At 43.5% G+C, this 19,138-nt stretch overlaps 1 protein-coding gene across 15 annotated transcripts in view; it reads left to right on the forward strand.

The window, feature by feature from the left end:
* NCOR1 (nuclear receptor corepressor 1) overlaps positions 1–19,138 on the forward strand; it is a 113,118-nt gene that overhangs the window by 79,082 nt on the left and 14,898 nt on the right. For 9 of the 15 annotated variants that reach the window (XM_075904320.2, XM_075904332.2, XM_075904319.2 and 6 more), the window contains 15 exons: positions 479–599; positions 688–789; positions 1,437–1,537; positions 3,153–3,321; positions 4,633–4,776; positions 6,430–6,513; positions 7,709–7,965; positions 8,346–8,706; positions 14,174–14,278; positions 14,622–14,846; positions 15,740–15,949; positions 16,166–16,315; positions 17,016–17,177; positions 17,652–17,817; positions 18,086–18,585. In XM_075904320.2, coding sequence (XP_075760435.2) covers positions 479–599; positions 688–789; positions 1,437–1,537; positions 3,153–3,321; positions 4,633–4,776; positions 6,430–6,513; positions 7,709–7,965; positions 8,346–8,706; positions 14,174–14,278; positions 14,622–14,846; positions 15,740–15,949; positions 16,166–16,315; positions 17,016–17,177; positions 17,652–17,817; positions 18,086–18,585 — 2,857 coding nt within the window. The remainder of the gene's footprint in view (positions 1–478; positions 600–687; positions 790–1,436; positions 1,538–3,152; positions 3,322–4,632; positions 4,777–6,429; positions 6,514–7,708; positions 7,966–8,345; positions 8,707–14,173; positions 14,279–14,621; positions 14,847–15,739; positions 15,950–16,165; positions 16,316–17,015; positions 17,178–17,651; positions 17,818–18,085; positions 18,586–19,138) is intronic. The other 6 variants (XM_075904330.2, XM_075904336.2, XM_075904331.2 and 3 more) reach the window with 3 other exon arrangements.

Raw genomic sequence — 19,138 nt, forward strand, 5'->3', positions numbered from 1 at the left:
GAATATTGTTTAACATCTAAGCAGTACAGAACTAAAAATGGGAGACTACCAGTAGAATGGTTTGTTATGCCATTTGCTTTTATACAGTCTGTAGAGTGGCAGTTGGCACTGAAGCTAATGATGTGCAGCGTTATGTTTACTCCAGTACTGAAAGTGAGCCCATCCCAAACTTTACCTATTAGGAGCCACATGGACAAACTGGGGTGGGTGGGGTGGAAAGAGCTTTGTGTATCTGCTCACTGGCTGAATGTGCTTATTTATTCCTGATTCCTATTTGTTATGCTGCAGGAGGTGTCTGGGTGCTCAGAGTTTTTATAAGTGTTTTACTTATGTAGCAATACAAGGTATTTTGGTCAGCTCATCCCTTATTTCAACTTAAATAATTAAAAATTAAAATGCTGTAGTTAATGACAATCTGCTGTAGTAATTTAACATCCATTACTCAAAGAAAATTTACTGATGTGACTTATCCTTCTAGGGAACACCTGGCACTTATTTAACATCCCATAGTCAAGCTTCTTATAGTCAAGAACCAGCAAAACCCTCTGTGGGATCCATATCTCTTGGCCTGCCGAGGCAACAGGAATCTGCTAAACCTGGTAGGAAAACCAAAGCCAACATAAACATTATACGTAAGGTTTGCGCATTAGTAGTAGTACACAATTAATTCTTTTTTTCCCTAACTAGCCTCCATCCCCTACATCAAGCAAGAAGAGTTTTCTCCCAGAAGCCAGAATTCCCAGCCTGAGGGCCTCTTGGTCAGGGCACAGCATGAAGGTGTGGTCAGAGGTAAACAAATAGCCATCTGTTGTGCAATCAATTTTAGTTCAAGGACGATGGAAATTAGTCCGTTAATTTTTATAGTTCTGAACACTTGACTTGTCATCAAATCTGTCATGAGTCACTAGGTACCCTTGGTCCTTCTCAAGGCAGGGTGTCCAAGTGCTTTTCCAGTCTTTCTATAAACCAGGTGTGCACAAGAACACGCCAGCGGCTCTCCAGGGTTAGTCCTTGGTGGGCTGCCACTACTGTATTTGCCTGCACGGCTGCAGGTAATCGGCGATCGCAACTCCTGTTAGCCGCGGATCGCCATTCCCGGTCATGGGGAGTGATGGGAAGCGGCATGGAGCAGGAAACCACTTCCTGCAGGTTTTAAAGACATCGATAAAGCAATGAAACAGGCTATATATAAAAATACTGACAAAAGCACACTGTAATGGAACTGCGACTTTATTTTTCATCTTTCTGTTCTATATGGATCTATAGTAATTAGTAATACTATTATTAAACAGTAAATAAAACAATATTCAGTTTAACTTTTTCAGTTGTCACCCTGGAGAGATCTTTAGATTATTTTAAATGAGTGATTTTGTTTTTAGCTGCCAATTGAATTTGATGGGGCCTTATTTATGATTTTTCATATAATTTTGAATCAGGCACCACAACCACCATACAAGAAGGAAGTATAACACGGGGAACTCCAGCCAACAAAGTTCCTGTTGAAACCATCCCTTCTCTGCGAGGCTCCATTACTCAGGTTTTTTTCTCTCTCTGCCTTCTAGTGTGTGGTACTAGCACACAGGTTTCTTTTAAAAAAATAACTTAACATCTTTGCATAGGCAAATATTAACATGCCAAAAATGAAATTCCAACACCACTGAAGTCAGTAGTGCCAGGATTATCTCTGCCAAAGAGTTTATCATGCAAGTCTAACTTTTTTAGCTAAGTATCAGAGGGGTAGCTGTGTTAGTCTGAATCTGCAAAAGCGACGAGGAGTCTTGTGGCACCTTATAGACTAACTGAAGTGTAGGAGCATAAGCTTTCGTGGGCAAAGACCCACTTCGTCAGATGCATCTGACGAAGTGGGTCTTTGCCCATGAAAGCTTATGCTCCTACACTTCAGTTAGTCTATAAGGTGCCACAGGACTCCTCGTCGCTTTTTTAGCTAAATATCACAGTTTTTTAGTAGTGCTAAAGGAAGACTTGTACTTTAACCTGACATCTGAGTAAAATCCTTGCACTGCAAGAATTAAGAAATAAATCTTGGTAATTGTCCCTGTACAGATGCTTTTAAAAGCCGAGGAATACAATATTTTTAAACCCCTTTGTGTCTCTAATGCTAAGATACACATAATATTCCATTCTTAGTTTTATGGTGGTTTGTACATTCAAAGGAGCAGGAGAAATTAATGAGCAAACCGAACAACCCAGGAGTTGGTAACGCCCTTTCTTGATTTTTATAATCAGACTCTGAAGCTACGTTATTATCCAGTGTTGTTTGAAGATAAAGTACAGCCTAATGATCTTGGATGATAGTCTAGCTAAGTAGATGTTCCATTTTCCCCAAAATAGTTATAGTTTGTCCAAAAAAAGCTCCCCATCACAAAGGAATGCTGTAATACAGGCAGTCCCCGGATTACGTACAAGATAGGGACTGTAGGTTTGTTCTTAAGTTGAATTTGTATGTAAATCGGAACTGGTGTCCAGATTCAGCCGCTGCTGAAACTGACCAGCGGCTGACTACAGGAAGCCCGAGGCAGAGTTGCTCTTCCCTGGGCTTCCTGGAATCAGCCACTGATCAGTTTCAACAGTGGCTGAATTTGGACGCCTGGGACAGAGCAGCTGGGGCGCTGCCGGGTACGTCCCCGCAGCGCCGCACCTCAGCGCTGCGGGGACCAACCCAGCAGCGCCCCAGCCGCTCTACCCCAGGCGTCGGCGGTGAGAAAAGCCTGGTCTGCTGGGGGGAGGGGCGCACTAGCACCAGCAGACTAGGGAGATGCGGAACAGCTTTTCTCGCCCCGGAGGACACGGGTGGCGGGACCGCGGCGCATCTGGACGTCCCGCCGCTTGCGTCCTCCAGGGCAAGAAAAGCCCCGTTCGTAACTGCGAATCCGACGTAAGTCGGATCTGCGTAACTCGGGGACTGCCTGTATAGTGTTCCCCATTGCCATTATAAAAAAAAGGTTCATAATGTAGCAGTGAAAAATACACTAATTTGCACTGGTGCTAATGCTACAGCTGTAACTTTAATTCCCAATGAAAGGAACCGGGATGATAGGCCTGCACCTACACTTTTTGTTCTCTGGTGCCTGCTTTTCAAAGTCTTGCGCACACATAGTTAGAATGATGCTTAATTGATTTGATTGCACCAGGGTACACCAGCTTTGTCTCAGTCTGGCATTGCTGCTGATGCATTGCTGAAAGGAACCATTACCCGACTGGCTACAGAAGACAGCAGCCCTGAGAAGTGCCGAGAGGAAGCTGCAGCCAAAGGACATGTTATTTATGAAGGCAAGAGTGGGCACATCTTATCATATGACAGTAAGTATTTATTGAAGCAATATAACCGTGCAGTTGGTATTGCAATTGAGTTTCCTCTTTTAAAATCCACAGATTTGATAGGTTAGAGATCAGTTATTTTTCTATTGCTTTACATATGATTCCATACAAACACCACTAAGCTAAAAGAATGCAAAGTCAAGCACTTGCAAGTTAGGAAATGGCAATGAAGATTACCTTTGCAATCTTTACTTTACCCCTTTGTGTGTGCATGAATTATGATAGCCATACGTTATGAGATCCTGTTTTTTTCCTACAGGTTCAACAGAGCTGCCTCATTGAGCAATTTGATATTTGTTTTGTCCTCATCATTCAGTATATAACCCCATGCAGTATTTATTACATGCCATCCAAACTCTTAGTGACCCTAAACTTTGAATTTCCGGTTTGTTTTTTAAATAGTTACAATATTCTTACAAGGATTTTTATTATTAAATTACAGATACCTGTTCAAACCCACACTTCAGCATGGGTGGAGGGATTCATATAATGTATAAAACAGGTTCTTACATTTAAGTCAACATTTAAACTGCTCTAAAATTGTACTAATCTTAATGGCGAAAGCCTTTATGGTTCCTTACGACCCAATTTTTTGTTCAACCATTCCACTTGGAAGAATGAAGAAACCTCAAACATGCTGGTTTTGTAAGACCTACAAAAAATCTGCAGCTACCCTGCTAGATTTCTAAAAGCTGTCATCAAACAAGGTGTCCCCCCAAAGCTAACATACTCTCACTGGAGTACTAGGATTTAACATTGGCAGACACTTCCACAGCAATTCATTGAAGTCAGTAGAACTCTGAGGGTTGAGGGGGGGCTTCACCTGCCTAGTTCAGCTTGCAGTATTGGAATCTCAAACTATTCGAATCGCCTAGAAGGGTGACCGTGGTATGATGGACCTTACACAGTGTATAACAGAGTTAAAAACTGACTCTGGTATTTCATTTCTACATTGGTTTTAAAGAATTAGTTGACAAATGTTAAAATAACACTTCCTTTTAAAGGACAGAAGGTACTACAAAGTCAGAGTTAGGGGAAATAAGTAATCCTTTTAACATTAACATTCAAATTTCAAGTCACAGTATTATAGACAAATATTTATTAAAGTAATACTACAAGATTTATGTAGTAAAAGATAAAAAGGCATGAACACATTTGAGTACAGTATTGAGAAGATAAACCTGGTTAGAATAAGTTTTTTAGTATCCTATATCATAAGATTCTACTGTGTAATGGATTGCTTCATTTTGTTACGCTTTTATCTTTTCCTTACTACACATCTGTATAATTCAGCAGCCATTAAAAATGTCCGAGAAGGAACCAGGAGTCCAAGGACTGGTCATGAAATCAGTTTAAAGAGAAGTTACGATACAATGGAAGGCAATATAAAACAAGGGATGTCAATGAGGGAGTCTCCAGTGTCTGCACCATTAGAGGGTAAGCAGCTATTAAATATATCTTCTGTCATCGTAACAGTAATATTGGGGTCACTTTAAATCAGAAGGGGACCTCTTTTCAGTACATGGAAAGGGAAAAGAGATGTCAATGTAGAAATCAAATCACTGTAACTTGATACGAACAGATGTGTAAAAGCATTTTGGAGCTATTACTGTTTGAGAGAAGTAACTAGTATTTGCTAATGGTAGATAGCATAGTAGATAGTAGAAGCACTACATTAGTACTACTAATGCTTGTATTAGGTTCTATTTTGCCTGACATTTATTAACTAAGAATTGTGCAGCTGGCAATACTTAAAATCTAGTGATGTTCATTCATATATATATTTTGGGCTCTTGTGAAATGACTGATTTCCTGAATGTGATCCAACCAAGAGAACAGTGGTGAAGCTAAATCATAAGTCTTTAAGTTTCCTATGTACCTTTCGGGAATAGAAGAGGCAGGGGAACATTCCTATAAGTGTTGTAGAGCCAACTGGAAGAGACTCCTAATTATATAATCTTTGTTCCCCCCTCAGTTAACCTATAGCGAACATCTGGGTACCTCTTGGTGAGTTGGAGAAATGCAATTTAAAGAGGATTACAGAGTGGGAGAACAGAAGACTGGTACAGAATGCTGGTCTTACAGCACTCTGGTCCTCTTCTCCACACCCTGTGCAGAACCGTGCTTTAGGGATCTTGATGTTTAAATTACATTTCTCTTTGGCTCATCAGTTCAGCTTCTTTTAGATGGTCCCATGTTGAGTCCTCTTTAAAGACTGAATGCAGCTGACATTCTGTTTTAACCAGTCATTGCTCCGCTTCATGTTTCTCCTAACTGTTAGGCATCACCAGGTGAGGAGACTTGACCTAGAGTGAGTGCAGGAAAAGAAACTACTGTAGTTTGGGAAGTGTTACACTTCTTATTTCCCAAGACTGGTGTATTGCCTGTGTTTTAAATAATGGGATGGGGTATATACTTACAGTAAATTTGTGCACAGCAGGGAGACAGGAGCAAAGCCGCAGAGGCGGGGGACCCCGCCGCCCGTGCGGCTTTGCTCCGGGGCAAAGGAGCAAAGCCGCACGGGCAGCAGGTCTCCCTGCTGTGCTGGGGGGGACTTCCCCCCCAGCACAGCAGGGAGACAGGAGCAAAGCCGCAGAGGCTGCGGGACCTCTGCGCCTCCGTGGCTTTGCTCGGGTCTCCCTGGTCTGCTGGGGGGGGGAGGGGGGGGGGGGGGGGGCTAGCGCGCCCCCCCCCCCGCAGACCAGGCTTTTGTTGCGGGACTCCTGGGGTAGAGCAGCTGGGGTGCTGCCGGGTTGGTCCTGCGGGGACCTACCCGGCAGCGCCCCAGCTGTTCTGTCCCAGGAGTCCAGATTCAGCTGCTGTTGAAACTGATCAGCGGCTGATTCCAGGAAGCCGGAGGCAGAGCAACTCTGCCTGGGGCTTCCTGTAGTCAGCGGCTGATCAGTTTCAGCAGCGGCTGAATCTGGAGCCAGTTCCGACTTACATACAAATTCAACTTAAGAACAAACCTACAGTCCCTATCTTGTACGTAACCCGGGGACTGCCTGTATATAAGTTGCTAGGTAGGTAGCATGTACTTTATCACATTCTTGTATTTAATTGCCTAACTCAGCCAAATAAACTTTTTAGGGTTAATATGCCGTACGCTACCAAGGGGCAGCCCTCATGCAGAGCTGAAGGAGAGGACTGTGCTGTCTGGCTCTATAATGCAAGGTAAAGTTTTCAGTAGTGCAGAGGCTGACGTTTGCTTATTGATCCTAGAAGTCTGACTTTTTAGAACCCCACCCGGTTGCTGACAATAGTGGCCATGCTAACCTTTTAGTAGAGAGGTGTGTGTTCCAAGTATGAGCTTCCTGTGAGTAGTCTACTGATACGTATTGCTCTTCAAGTTTTTGTGCAAGAACTGGTAAATGGGGAGTTATTTTATGTGAGGAAATTTGTGAAACTGAAAGTGCATTTAGCATTTTGCATCTACAGGTGCTGTATCAAAATAACATCGTGTTATAAGGAAGTATTTGAGGTGTATTCCTGCCTTTTGCTTTTAGCATTTGAGCATGCTTGTCCCATCCAGTGTCTTAGACACTTGTTCAGTGCTGTTCCCTTATGGGTTTTAGTGGTAAAATTAGTTCACTTAAAAAATATGTAAGTACTTCACGCATTTCTCTCTACATTAGAGTCTTCTCTGTGCTTTATATTAGACACATTTTTAGTGGCAGGTCGAAGCTACAGTTTGCTTTAGTATTTGCAGTGTGCTAAATGAGCAAAAAGGCCTCTCAGTGTAGGGATGTAATCGTGTAGTCGATTAACTGATAAGCAAAAGCTTATCGGTTAATGCTATAGACAACATGCACCCACCCTCTCTCCTCCCTCCTTCCCCTTCCTGCAAGTTTTTAATAGGCTGGCCAGCTCTGTCCTGGCTCATGTCGGGTCCGGGACCTACCCCTGCTGCAGCTCTGCATTTAAAGTGTATTATAAGCCAGGTGATCAGTCAGCCTAGCTCAGTTCCAGCTCGCATCAGGTCCGGGACCTCAGATCCCCCACAGACGGGCTGCTGCCACGCTGTGCTGCTGCCTCTATCAGAGGCAGCAGCACGGGGCGACAGGCAGCTGGACCAAAAGGGGTGCTGGTTTTTTAAACTGGCTCCCCTCACAGATCAGCTCCCGCCTGGCATCCAGCACTGCTACCTCTGATACAGAGGCTGCAGTGAGGAGTGGCAGGGGGCTCTTCAGGAGTGAGGCTGGAGTACACTGGCTGCCGGCCCCTCTCCCGGGGACTACAGAATAGTCGAGTAACCAATAAGAATTCATGAGGTTAACTGACTATTCAATTAACTGATATTTAATGTTCTGTTTCAGTGGCCATTAACATACCAAGTTACTGGTTGGTTTATTTTCCTTCCGTGCACAAGGTACACCAAGAGCAACAGCTGAGAGTTTTGAAGAAGGCCTGAAGTATCCTAAACAGATTAAGAGAGAGTCTCCTCCCATACGAACCTTTGAAGGAGCCATAACCAAGGGAAAGCCATATGATGGAGTCACAACTATTAAAGAAATGGGCCGTTCCATCCATGAAATCCCAAGACAGGACCTTTTAAACCAAGAAAGTCGCAAGACTCCTGAAATTGTACAAAGTGCAAGGCCAATTATGGAAGGCTCCATTTCTCAGGTAACCATCCAAATCAGTACTGGACTCTTACTGCTGCCTTGGTACTCTGGTAAATCTATTCTGGATGTTTATTGCATTTAAGGAATTCATGTGTCTTTGCCCAAAAACAGAGGGTTGGGTGTTTTTAATTAAGTTTAAAAATATTCCATCCGTGCATTAATAAAAATCTTCAGGTTATGTAGCATTTTGACAAGAGTGCTTGGCACTTTGTATGAGCTAGCTTGTACTGTGTATCTCTGTTCGTTTCAGTTGCATCAGATGGCATAAAATTCATGCAAGTATATAACACAAGATTAAAAACGAATCACAATCTGATTTCATAGCAGCTGTGGAAGGCTGCCAGGATGACCTTGGCTACTAATGGTCTTTTGCTCCTCTAGGGCACACCCATAAAATATGAAAGCAACTCCGTCCAGTCGGCTATCAAACACAATGTAAAATCCTTAATCACTGGACCAAGTAAGCTGCCCCGTGGAATGCCTCAGCTGGAAATGGTACCAGAAAACATGAAGGTGGTAGAACGAGCAAAATATGAAGATGTGAAGACTGGGGAGGTTGTACGTTCCCGTCATACATCGGTGGTCAGCTCTGGCACCTCTGTCCTTAGGTCAACACTTCATGAAACTCCCAAATCACAGTTAAGCCCTGGGATTTATGATGACGCCAACGCAAGGAGAACACCTGTGAACTATCAAAGCCCCATGTCCAGGAGTTCGCCTATGATGAACAGAGTTACTGAAGGTATGCTCCCTCTTGCCCAGAGAGAGCTGGCCATAGAAAACTGTAACAGTTGTTAAAACTTCTTTAGACTGAGTGCTGTTTGAGTAAAGCGTATAGGACACTTTTAAAAAATACATGTCAGGGTATGGAATTTACAGATCATTGCACTGTTCTTATGTTCTGTCAAAGTTCTATTCAATTTGGGTTGCAAGCCATGAACAGGAATGTCCTAAAAATCCCAATGTTAATTGAAATTGTCATGGAAACCTTTCTGTTTATACTGGTTTGTAACCCTCTCACAATTTTAATCTTAGGCCTCAGCCTCTTAGAATGTGTCTCATATATCAACATTGCCAAGAACAAGAAACCTGTATACTTTCACTACAGTAAAGGTTCAGTCTTTCCCTTAGGCCAGGTCTACACTGTCAGGGAAAATCAACGCAAGATATGTAACTCCAGCTACATGATGGGCATAGCTGGAGTTGACGTACCTTGCATCAATTTTTGAGGCAGCCCGGAACTCTCTCATCGACTTCCCTTGCTCCTTGCAACAGCAGTACTGCCATTGATGGGGGTGCCCTCGGTGTTCAATTTAGCGGGTCTTTACTAGACCTGCTGAATTGAACCCAGAAAGATCTATCGTTGATCCACCGGTAATTGGAGACATTGCCTTAGTGACCCTTTTTGCTTTTATAATGCTATTGATCCCAAGGAACTGAAAATGAACTTAATACCCCGTAAGGTAAGAATTATAGCTATCTTACAGACGGTAAAATGAATCAAAGATGTTACTAGCTTGTCCAAGACTGCACAATAAATTTATGATAAGGCAGGGATTTAGAGTCACAAGAGTGAAATCCTAGCCCCATTGAAATCAGCGGCAAAATTAATAGCCTCTTTATTTTTCGTTAGTATAGTTGGACAAAGTTATATAAAATAGATTACATAATATAAGAATGCCATGTATACTGCCTCATAGTTTAGTTTTTTTATTACTTCACATATTCGTTCTTTTCAGGATTTTTTTAGCAGTTCGATAACAATTTTTAGGAGGGATTTGAAAGAACAGGGGACTGGAGCATAAGTACCAAAGAAAAAGCAAATCAGACTAACATGAGAGGTCCTTTAAGACCATAAAGGCTGTATTGCTGCCTGCAAGAGATGCATCTCTGTGAGGCCATGGTTTACACTGACCTGGAAAACCACTTACATTCAACCAAATCTTTTAAAGCCCAGTTTGACAGAAAGTTACCAAAGTGTGTGTGCTGGCCATATTAGCCGGTGTCTTTGTCATAGCCTATTAATGGTTTGTTTTGTTCGGTCTGCGAAGTGATGCTTAAGTACCAGAAAGCTATAGCCTGCAACCCATCAAACTTAATTGCATACACGCACACGGGATCCCAGCACAACTTGCAGCTCTGTGTTGAAAAAGAAAAGCTAGTAAAAGGTTATAGACTTGGAAATAACTTTGAAAAGCCACTCTTCACAGAAGCGTGGGTGGTTGTGTTGGCTGAAATCCATTTAATATCTGGGACCACCTTTGAATGAGAGGAAACTAAGGCCATTACATGGGTGGTGGGTGAGGCTGCTGCTTGGAGAGGCAGGTTCTGCAGCCGCTGCCTCTGCCTTTGTCACTGCCCATACACCACCCCTGCTCTACCCTTGCTCCCTGCTGTCTCCCTCTTCTCTTCCCTCCCACTCCCTGCTCACTTTCTCCCAGCCAAATCCCAGAACCCAAATGAAGCAAATGATATTTAAAAAACAAATCCCCCACACACTTCTGCATGGAACACGCTTTCCACTGCATGACCGATTACGAAGATGGGACATTCAGAAGGTACCTATTTTAAATATGGGAATAAAACATTTTGGTCACAGGTTTTTGGATAGAGCCTGAAATTTGCCAGAGATTTATGTGCGAAAACTTTGTAGTAAGGGCAAGTCAGCTGACTTCCTGAATGCAACATGAAATATTCTGCAATACATGATGAAGCTCTTCTCAGATCTCAGTATTTCTAAGCTGATTTTATATTTAAATGTACTCTTAAAGCATTATAAAGAAATTAGGCCAGATTACTGCATATTGAGACATTCAATTTAAAATAATCAGAGGTTTAGGCTTTGTCTACACTTAAGGAGTTTATACTGAAAGCATGGCCACAGCACAAGCACTGGGAGAGAGCCATCCTAGTGCTCTGTCAACCATCTCCAGGAGGGGAGGAAAGGGGGGAAGAGTAATTTTATGGGGATGGACAGACAGGACAGGATGCTTTGAAAGCAAGCTTTTTATTCTATAGTAATTCAAACTGAAATATGTTTAGATAAGGGTGGTCTTTTGAAGAATTTATTTAAAAAATGTCTGAAGACCCCAGCATTCGAGGCTAGAAATGATTGTGCACCTAAATATCTATGCAAGGGTTTTTTGGAGATGTGATTTTTATAATCTTCAGCAACACATTGCGAGATTTTAAGCTAGCAGACTTGCCCGGCATTGCCCGGGTCTTTCACACACCGCCAGCCCCCTGCTCTGAGGTGCAGGGGTCAGGTCAGGGCCTTGGGGATGTAGAGAGCTCAGGGCAGGAGGCTGGGGGTATGGGAGGGTGTGAAAACTGGGGGGGTGAGGAGAGGCTCAGGACAAGAGGCCAAGAGTGCTGGAGTCAGGGCAGGGGGCAAGGAGAGGCTCAGAGCAGGAGATTGGGAGTGTGACCACTGGCTTCTCCCCAGTGAGGCCTGAGCACCCTGGCTGCCAGCTTGTCCCTGGAGACCAGCAGGCCCCCCCAGCTGTGGGGGCACTCTCTCCCTTCCCCCAACCCTTCCGAGGGCAGGGGGTGTCCAGCAAGGGGTGTCACCTGGGCGGGGGACCCCACTTACCTTTTCTGGTGGCAGGCAAAATAGCAGAGCCCTAGCCCTGCTGGCCACTCCCCTGATAGTACGGCTGCCCCCAGTGGACACTGTAGGATAGCTGTCCCCTGTGGGCTCACTGCCCCCCGTGGCCACGCTCCTATGGCGTCCCTCCAAACAGCAGCCCCTCCCTTTGTGTTATGGAAAACTGGCCCTTTCCCAGGGCTTCCGTTTCTCCTGGCACAGCCCAACCCTGACCTTGCTTTAAGTTATGGTAAGAGGAAGCTGCCTGGCAAATTTGGTGACCCTAGTTCTTGCCATTTGGGAGGCATTCTTGAAGAACAAATGGACTCGCAGACAGACATGCTCTAAAATAGCTGTATAAAGGACGAAGGTCCTGTACTAACACGTTCTGAGTAAATATTACGGTAACACCCAGCTGTTTATCAGTAAATTCAGAAACTGACAGCATACGGGTAAAATGGCCTCATTGCCATTTGAATGGCTTTTTAATGGTTTTAGTGTTCTGCTAATAAGTCTAGCAACAGGCTGGAAAGCCTTTTCACTTACTAGATCTCCTCCCAAGGAAGAGTCTGCTATGGCAGCCTGCAGGAAGGGTCAGAATAGTGATAGGAAGAGTTGAGGGGTTGAGCACTAAGACCCAGGGAAGGCAAAGGCAGTGTCCCTTGCCTCTTATACCTACTGCCTGGGGACCATTACTAGACTCCCCATATAAAATCTGTTTCTCTAACTTAAATCCTTTATACGTTCTCATCTAATTTAATTGTCAGCCATCAGGATAAAAATAGTTTTGTGGCGATATCTTGAAACAGCTACTTTTCTTCTAGCAGGGAGGGCTAAGATGCCCAGTCTCCAGCACGGCAACCACTTGAGTTTCTTCTACAATTGTCCCATCATTGGAGATGTTGCATCCTCCCAGCATTCTCCGTGTCTCTCCCTCAGAACGCGCTCCTTGAGCAGGTCTTGCATTCAGATTGCTCCTGCTGATGCATTTCTGCCATATTGCTTACAAGAAATTGCCAAATAGCTATTTAGGCCAGGTCTACACTGGCGGAGAAAATAATGCAGGATATTCAACTCCAGCTAAATGAATTGCGTACCTGGAGTTGACGTACCTTGCATTGATTTTTTTTTTTTCTGGGGCGGCCCCAAAGCAAGCAGGAGGTCAATGGGTCTTCTGTCCCTTACTGCTCGCCACTGCAAGGAGTTCTAGGTCGAAGGGGGCACCTTCAGTGTTCAATTTAGCAGGTCCTTTCCTGACCCACTAAATCGAATGCTGGAAAATCGACCTCCAGAACATCAATCTTCCCTGAAGTGTAGATGAGCTCCTACAGCATCAGGTAGAGGGGAATAGCTGGAACTCGCACATGTGCCATTCATTACTTGGCTACAAGTATCAGAGGGGTAGCCGTGTTAGTCTGAATCTGCAAAAGCCGCGAGGAGTCCTGTGGCACCTTATAGACTAACTGAAGTGTTGGAGCATAAGCTTTCGTGGGCAAAGACCCACTTCGCCAGATCTGACGAAGTGGGTCTTTGCCCACGAAAGCTTATGCTCCAACACTTCAGTTAGTCTATAAGGTGCCACAGGACTCCTCGCTACTTGGCTACATGGTTCTCCCATTCTTCATATCTTTTGTCTTTGCCCTCTAAAGTTTATAGCATGAAAGACTCTTGTGTCCATAATGTACCCAGTATGTTTTAGAAGCTGAATTCATATAAATAATACTGAACTCTGAGCCAGTCACATAGGTGTTTTTTCTTCTTTTGAGGCTATGAATTAATTCCAGGAAAAGTCAGAAAGCACCTTAGCATACAAATTAGCCTAATCTTCCTAAACTACACAATAGCCATTGTTCAAAATATAATAGAGAGGTTTCAGCTTAATAAGTCTGTTGAAAACAAATTAAAGTTTCGTTTGTTTTAAATAACTTAAATGTATAGTCCAGTGCTTCTCAACCTTTTTTTTTATATAAAGTACTCCTTAAAACCAAAATTCCGTTTTCTCCAAATTTCAGTTGTTGATGTGCACCCCGGACTTCTCTCGAGTACCTCTAAGGGTACTCGTACCACTGGTTGAGAAACACTGGACAATAGTCAATGTTTAAATTTTAGAAACTGTCAAGTGGTCTTCCCTAAAACTTAACATAACTCTAAAATTATTGTAAATTTTAGGATTACATATTTTAAAATACCTCATTCAAATCATTAAGATTTTTTGAGTGAAGGGAAAAAAAATCTTCAGGACTGCTGCTTTGTAGAAGCAGATTGTAGCCATATTGTTAGATGTTTGGTGACATTTCTAATGATGGGTACTGTGTGTGTCACCAAACCAATTTCAATGAAAGTAAAAGTTATGTTTCCTCAGAAGTTTAGCTCTCTTATTTGACATAATTGAGTAATTTCACTGGTTTTTGTTAAAGGGTTCCTTTTCAGACTCTGAGCTATACCCATCAGAGCCTTATATTATCAAAAATACTAGCACCATCTCCACTAACACACACATCTATTTCAAGTTATTATACCAGACCACCTCTGTTTGTTTTGTCAAGTCAGTTCATTATTTCTAAGTAAATTGAATTTTGGTGAATCTTAGGGTGAGAGCCTGAGGCCTTTTGTTTATCTACAGGCATCAGACAGATTAAGACTGTGCAGGGTGGACTGTTCAGAGTTCCACCTGTATTCAAATTTCTACCACAAAACTTCCACCCAAGGCAAACATGCTTTCCTAGAGGTAGGAGGTCTCAACTCGTACTTTATACTGGGTCACTTCAAAGGTGTTTAAGTGTGGGTTTTTTGGATATTCACTTAAGGCGCTAAAGTATCTGGAGGATGGAGGTGATATGTTACACTGAGAGGCCACCTTATAGTCTGCTTCTGAATTAATTTAGTCACTATATTCAGTTCCAACAAATTGTTTTAGGTGTGCAAGGTGTGTAAGGTGTTCTGACTGGTGTACTCTTGTACAGGAGTGTGAAGTATGTCAGTAGCATCTGATCCCTTTTTTAAGCTAGTTTACACTCTTAAGAGCTGGTGAAGCTGTAAATGTATTTCTTACAAGTATTTTTTTCCCCTAGCTGGAGTATCTTCTGGGAAGCCTGCTAATCATGAAAGGAAAACCACACTTACCCCAACTCAAAGAGAGAGTGTACCAGCGAAGTCTCCTGTCCCAGGGGTTGATCCTGTAGTAACTCATAGTCCCTTTGACTCCCATCATAGAGGATCTACTCCAGAAGTCTACAGGAGCCATCTCCCCCCTCACTTAGATTCAGCCATGCCATTTCACAGGGCTCTGGATCCCGGTAAATGTGGTTTGTTTTTTCTTCTCAGTACTATGGTCTTTAACGTACAGAAAAGATTGTACATTCATAGCAAAGGTCAATGGAGCCACAATTTAAAAAAGGTTTTACCAGGAGCTATACTTTTCTGCCCAGCATCCTGTTAAAAGGCCTTTTCCAATTTTAAAATCAAAACATTCTTAAAATATTCCTAGGCTAATACTTCATTTTTCTCTCAATTAGAATAAAAGGTTTTTCCCTTTTAAAGATCGTATAGAATAATTTGTTAAATTATCTATTTTGTGTGTATCAAAAATAGGAGCTGGTCAGAGGATATTTTTAAATAAAATATTTGTTAAAAGAATGGCAGTCATCCAAGATAAACATACACCGTAAGTGATAAAATAAAAGCCTGGTGAGGACCACCACTCTTCAGGGTTTTGTGAGTGAAACACTCTAATTCAGAGATTACCAAACTGTATAGTGTTTTGCCCTTAGAATGTACTTGGATAGAATTGAAAACAGGAAAGTGATTTGAAACCCAAAGATCTGTTTCCACTGCTTATTGTTTATCCTTTATTTTTCCTTTGTTTATCCTTTATTTTTCCTTTTATTATCCTGTTTCTCATTATCCTGTGTGGATATTTCAGTCCTTCACTTCTAGAGAACATTAAGATTTATTCATAGCTTTTTCCGTAAAGCATATTTCTTCAGCTTGGATTCCATAACCTTTTCTAGCTAAGTACAAGAATGCATATTCTTTATGGAACATTGGCATTGAAAAGACTAGTTTTGAGTTTGCCAGAGCTGGCCTGGCATTTTGGCAAACCTTATTAAAGCCTAAAAAATATTTTTAAACTATCAATTCCTAACTCTTCCTCCACTGCACACTAAACATTTTTTTTCTTCATCCCCAGCTGCTGCGGCATACCTGTTCCAAAGGCAGCTTTCACCTACCCCAGGATACCCAAGTCAGTATCAGCTTTATGCAATGGAGAACACACGGCAGACAATCCTAAATGACTATATTACCTCACAGCAGATGCAGGTTAACTTACGTCCTGATGTAACCAGAGGACTGTCTCCTAGAGAGCAAACTTTAGCCCTCCCATATGCAGGAGCAAGAGGTATGTCTGCCTCCTCCAGACTTTCTTTGAGACACGTTTTGGAGGGTGGAGTTTGATACATAAATGGGCGTGTTTTAAAACTGGTGTCTGCATATGCATACCAAAACTCTATGTAAACACTGGTAGAAAGTCTGGATTCGTATCTCCTTCTCTTTAGTAATTCTGAACTGTTGAGATTAGGGAGTACATGCTAATTCCATTATAACTTTTGAACAGGAATTATTGACCTGAACAATATGGCTCCCACTATCTTAGTCCCTCATCCAGGAGGAACAAGTACCCCTCCTATGGAGAGAATCACATATATCCCTGGCACCCAGCTCACATTCCCTCCGCGGCCTTACAACCCTGCATCTATGTCACCAGGTAAGAACCCTGAGTATTCTGTGTTATCCCTAGTCCATGGACTTTCTGGCCTTCTCTCTGTTGTCATTAGATAAGTTGTCTTGCTGCTGTTCCATCAATCCCCACAGGGATTAGCTATTGGAAGAGGCGGTTATCTTGTTTCAGTAGCTACCAAATGTACCCAAGTCAGGATCACAGCCCCACTGTGATTGTTTTTTTTTATATATATATATATTTATATATATATATATATATATATATATATATATATAAATATATATATATATAAAAAAACAATTTGCTGGAAGCCTTTGAGAAGAGCATACCACTAGAAAAATAAAGTATTTGGTGTTTGTTAAACACAATGGGCCAAATTCTGTCATCTGTACATAAACTCGTTAATTTCTGTTCCTGGGTGGTATTTGGCTCCTATATCTGACAGCTGCCTTGCTCCTAACACCATGTATTAAACTTGCCATGCAGTGACTTGGGAAGGTAGTTTCACAGCCCCTCCCTTGACAGTGAATTTTAGGGTTGAGTCATCATGGTCCGTTTGCTATTCTCAATGGAATTAGTGTTTTGGGGAATTCATAAATAATTCTTTTCTGGATTCAACATGTAGCACGTGCGTGTCGAGTAATACATCCTGCTGAGCTTTTCAGTGTTTATCTTACACTTTTCTTTGCTGCATGAAGCATTTCATTTCCTGTGAATCTTATAGGACACCCTACGCATCTGGCTGCTTCAGCAGCTGTCAACGCAGAGAGAGAGCGGGAGAGGGAACGGGAGAAGGAGCGGGAGAGAGAACGTGAAAGGGAGCGGGAGAGGGAACGGGAGAGGGAAAGGATGGCTGCAGTTCCCACCGAGCATTACCTTCGCCCTGGTGAGTGTACAGTGCCACATTTGGATCAGTCTTGTTTATACAAAATGTAACCAATTTCCATAACCGCCAGGTTAGTACTTTTGACTTCTTAAAAAATAAAACCACAGGGACGTGTAACCTATTGTTCTAAATGGGTTATTCCTAGGAGAGGAGGGTATTGCTGTACTAGACGGCGGTAGGTGTGTTCTTGTTCTCTTTGGTCAATTGTAGTGATGCAGAATCTGACGGATGGAATCCCAAGGCGGCCCCTGTCACAATTGGCATTTTGCTCAGCGATGCGGGTTGCAGGCTGCTGGTTTTTTTAGGAAGCTTTAAATACCGTCTATGCCTGACACCAGCATACACGTGTACAAAGGGGTGTGGCAGAAGTGATAACATGGTACTTCTGAGTTGTGCATTGTCTTACACACACTTGCTAATGTTATCATGGGCTGTATATTCCATCCCCCTACTAACTTTCTCCACACACTTAAGGTGCAGAGCAGCCTGGTAGACCCAGCAGTCATGGATACGTTCGCTCACCTTCTCCTTCCGTTAGAGCCCAAGAGAACATGCTGCAGCAAAGGCCCAGTATTTTTCAAGGAACCAACGGGACGAGTGTAATTACCCCTCTGGATCCTGCTGCTCAGCTACGCATCATGTACGTTCCTTAACACTCGTTACAAAGAAATTGGTTTTGGGCTTAAGCTTGTCAGTAAACTTAGCATGAAAAACAGCAAAAGTTACCATCGTCTGCTAGGTATGTGGCCTGTGGGAAGTGACACAGTGCCTGCAGTTCTGTCAGATGTAAAAGACAGGTGTTAGCGTCACAAAAGCTGCACTTTGTGGGGTGCTTGGAAGAGCCAGCTGCAGTCATAGAATTGCTGTTGTGTGACCTAATGCAAGTGATTTTTGATATTTGCTAACAGGCAGCTCACACCTGGAGCCCCCTCCATAACCCAAGGGTTGCCTGCTTCCCGCTACAACACCGCTGCTGATGCCTTAGCTGCGTTGGTGGATGCTGCAGCTTCTGCTCCTCAGATGGAAGTTGTCAAAGCAAAAGAGCATAAGCATGAAGGAACCAGAATAGAAGAGAACCTTGGGCGCCGGTCAGTGGGCGTTAGTGAACAGCAGCCACAGTTGGAACAGAAAACACTGGAAGCAGAAAAGAGGCCTGTTCCGTGCCCGTACACGTCGGCAGCTTTTCCCAGTGGCAAGTCCCAGGGTCCGTCTTCATCGGTAGTTTATTCAGAGGCTGGTAAAGACAAAGGACCGCCTCCTAAATCCCGGTACGAGGAAGAGTTAAGGACTCGTGGGAAAACCACCATTACAGCTGCTAACTTCATAGATGTGATCATCACTCGGCAGATTGCGTCGGACAAGGATGCCCGGGATCGGGGCTCGCAGAGTTCAGATTCTTCTAGCAGTTGTACGTGTCTTGGCTCTTCCTTTCACTTGCTACCCTGGCCTTTAGGGAGATGGCAGAGCTGAATGGATTTGTTTTATCCTATTGCTACCAATACAGTGCAGATCCTATACTGTGGGTGGTGGGTGAAGGTAGGGCTGGGAGAGGCAAGCCCCCAACTCTGCCCCTTCTGCCCAGGCCCCTCCCACACTGCCCCCCTTTCCCAGAGCACCATGGCGAGGTGGGGCAGTGTGCGGCCCCAGCCTCTCCTGCCCTGGAGCACAGGAAGGATGGGCAATGTATGGCCCTAGCCACCCCGGCCCCTGAGTATGGGGAGGGCAGGCACCTGGGGCAGCAACACTAGGCATTCTGGGGGCAGAATCTCGGTGGGGCATTGCCTTCTCCCATGCTGTCTTTCCTTTTATGTAATTGACAGCTACTTACCATGAAAGAAAACCATACCCATTTACAGGGCTCGCCAAGCCGCGGCGAGCCCTGCTCGCCAGTCATGCGGTTCAGCACGGTGTGCATGCGCAGACCACGCTGCACAGCTCTGCCAGCTTGTAATCTACTCACC

This window comes from Pelodiscus sinensis, chromosome 21 (genome assembly GCF_052426305.1).
Source record: "Pelodiscus sinensis isolate ZL-2025 chromosome 21, ASM5242630v1, whole genome shotgun sequence".
Taxonomy (NCBI): domain Eukaryota; kingdom Metazoa; phylum Chordata; order Testudines; family Trionychidae; genus Pelodiscus; species Pelodiscus sinensis.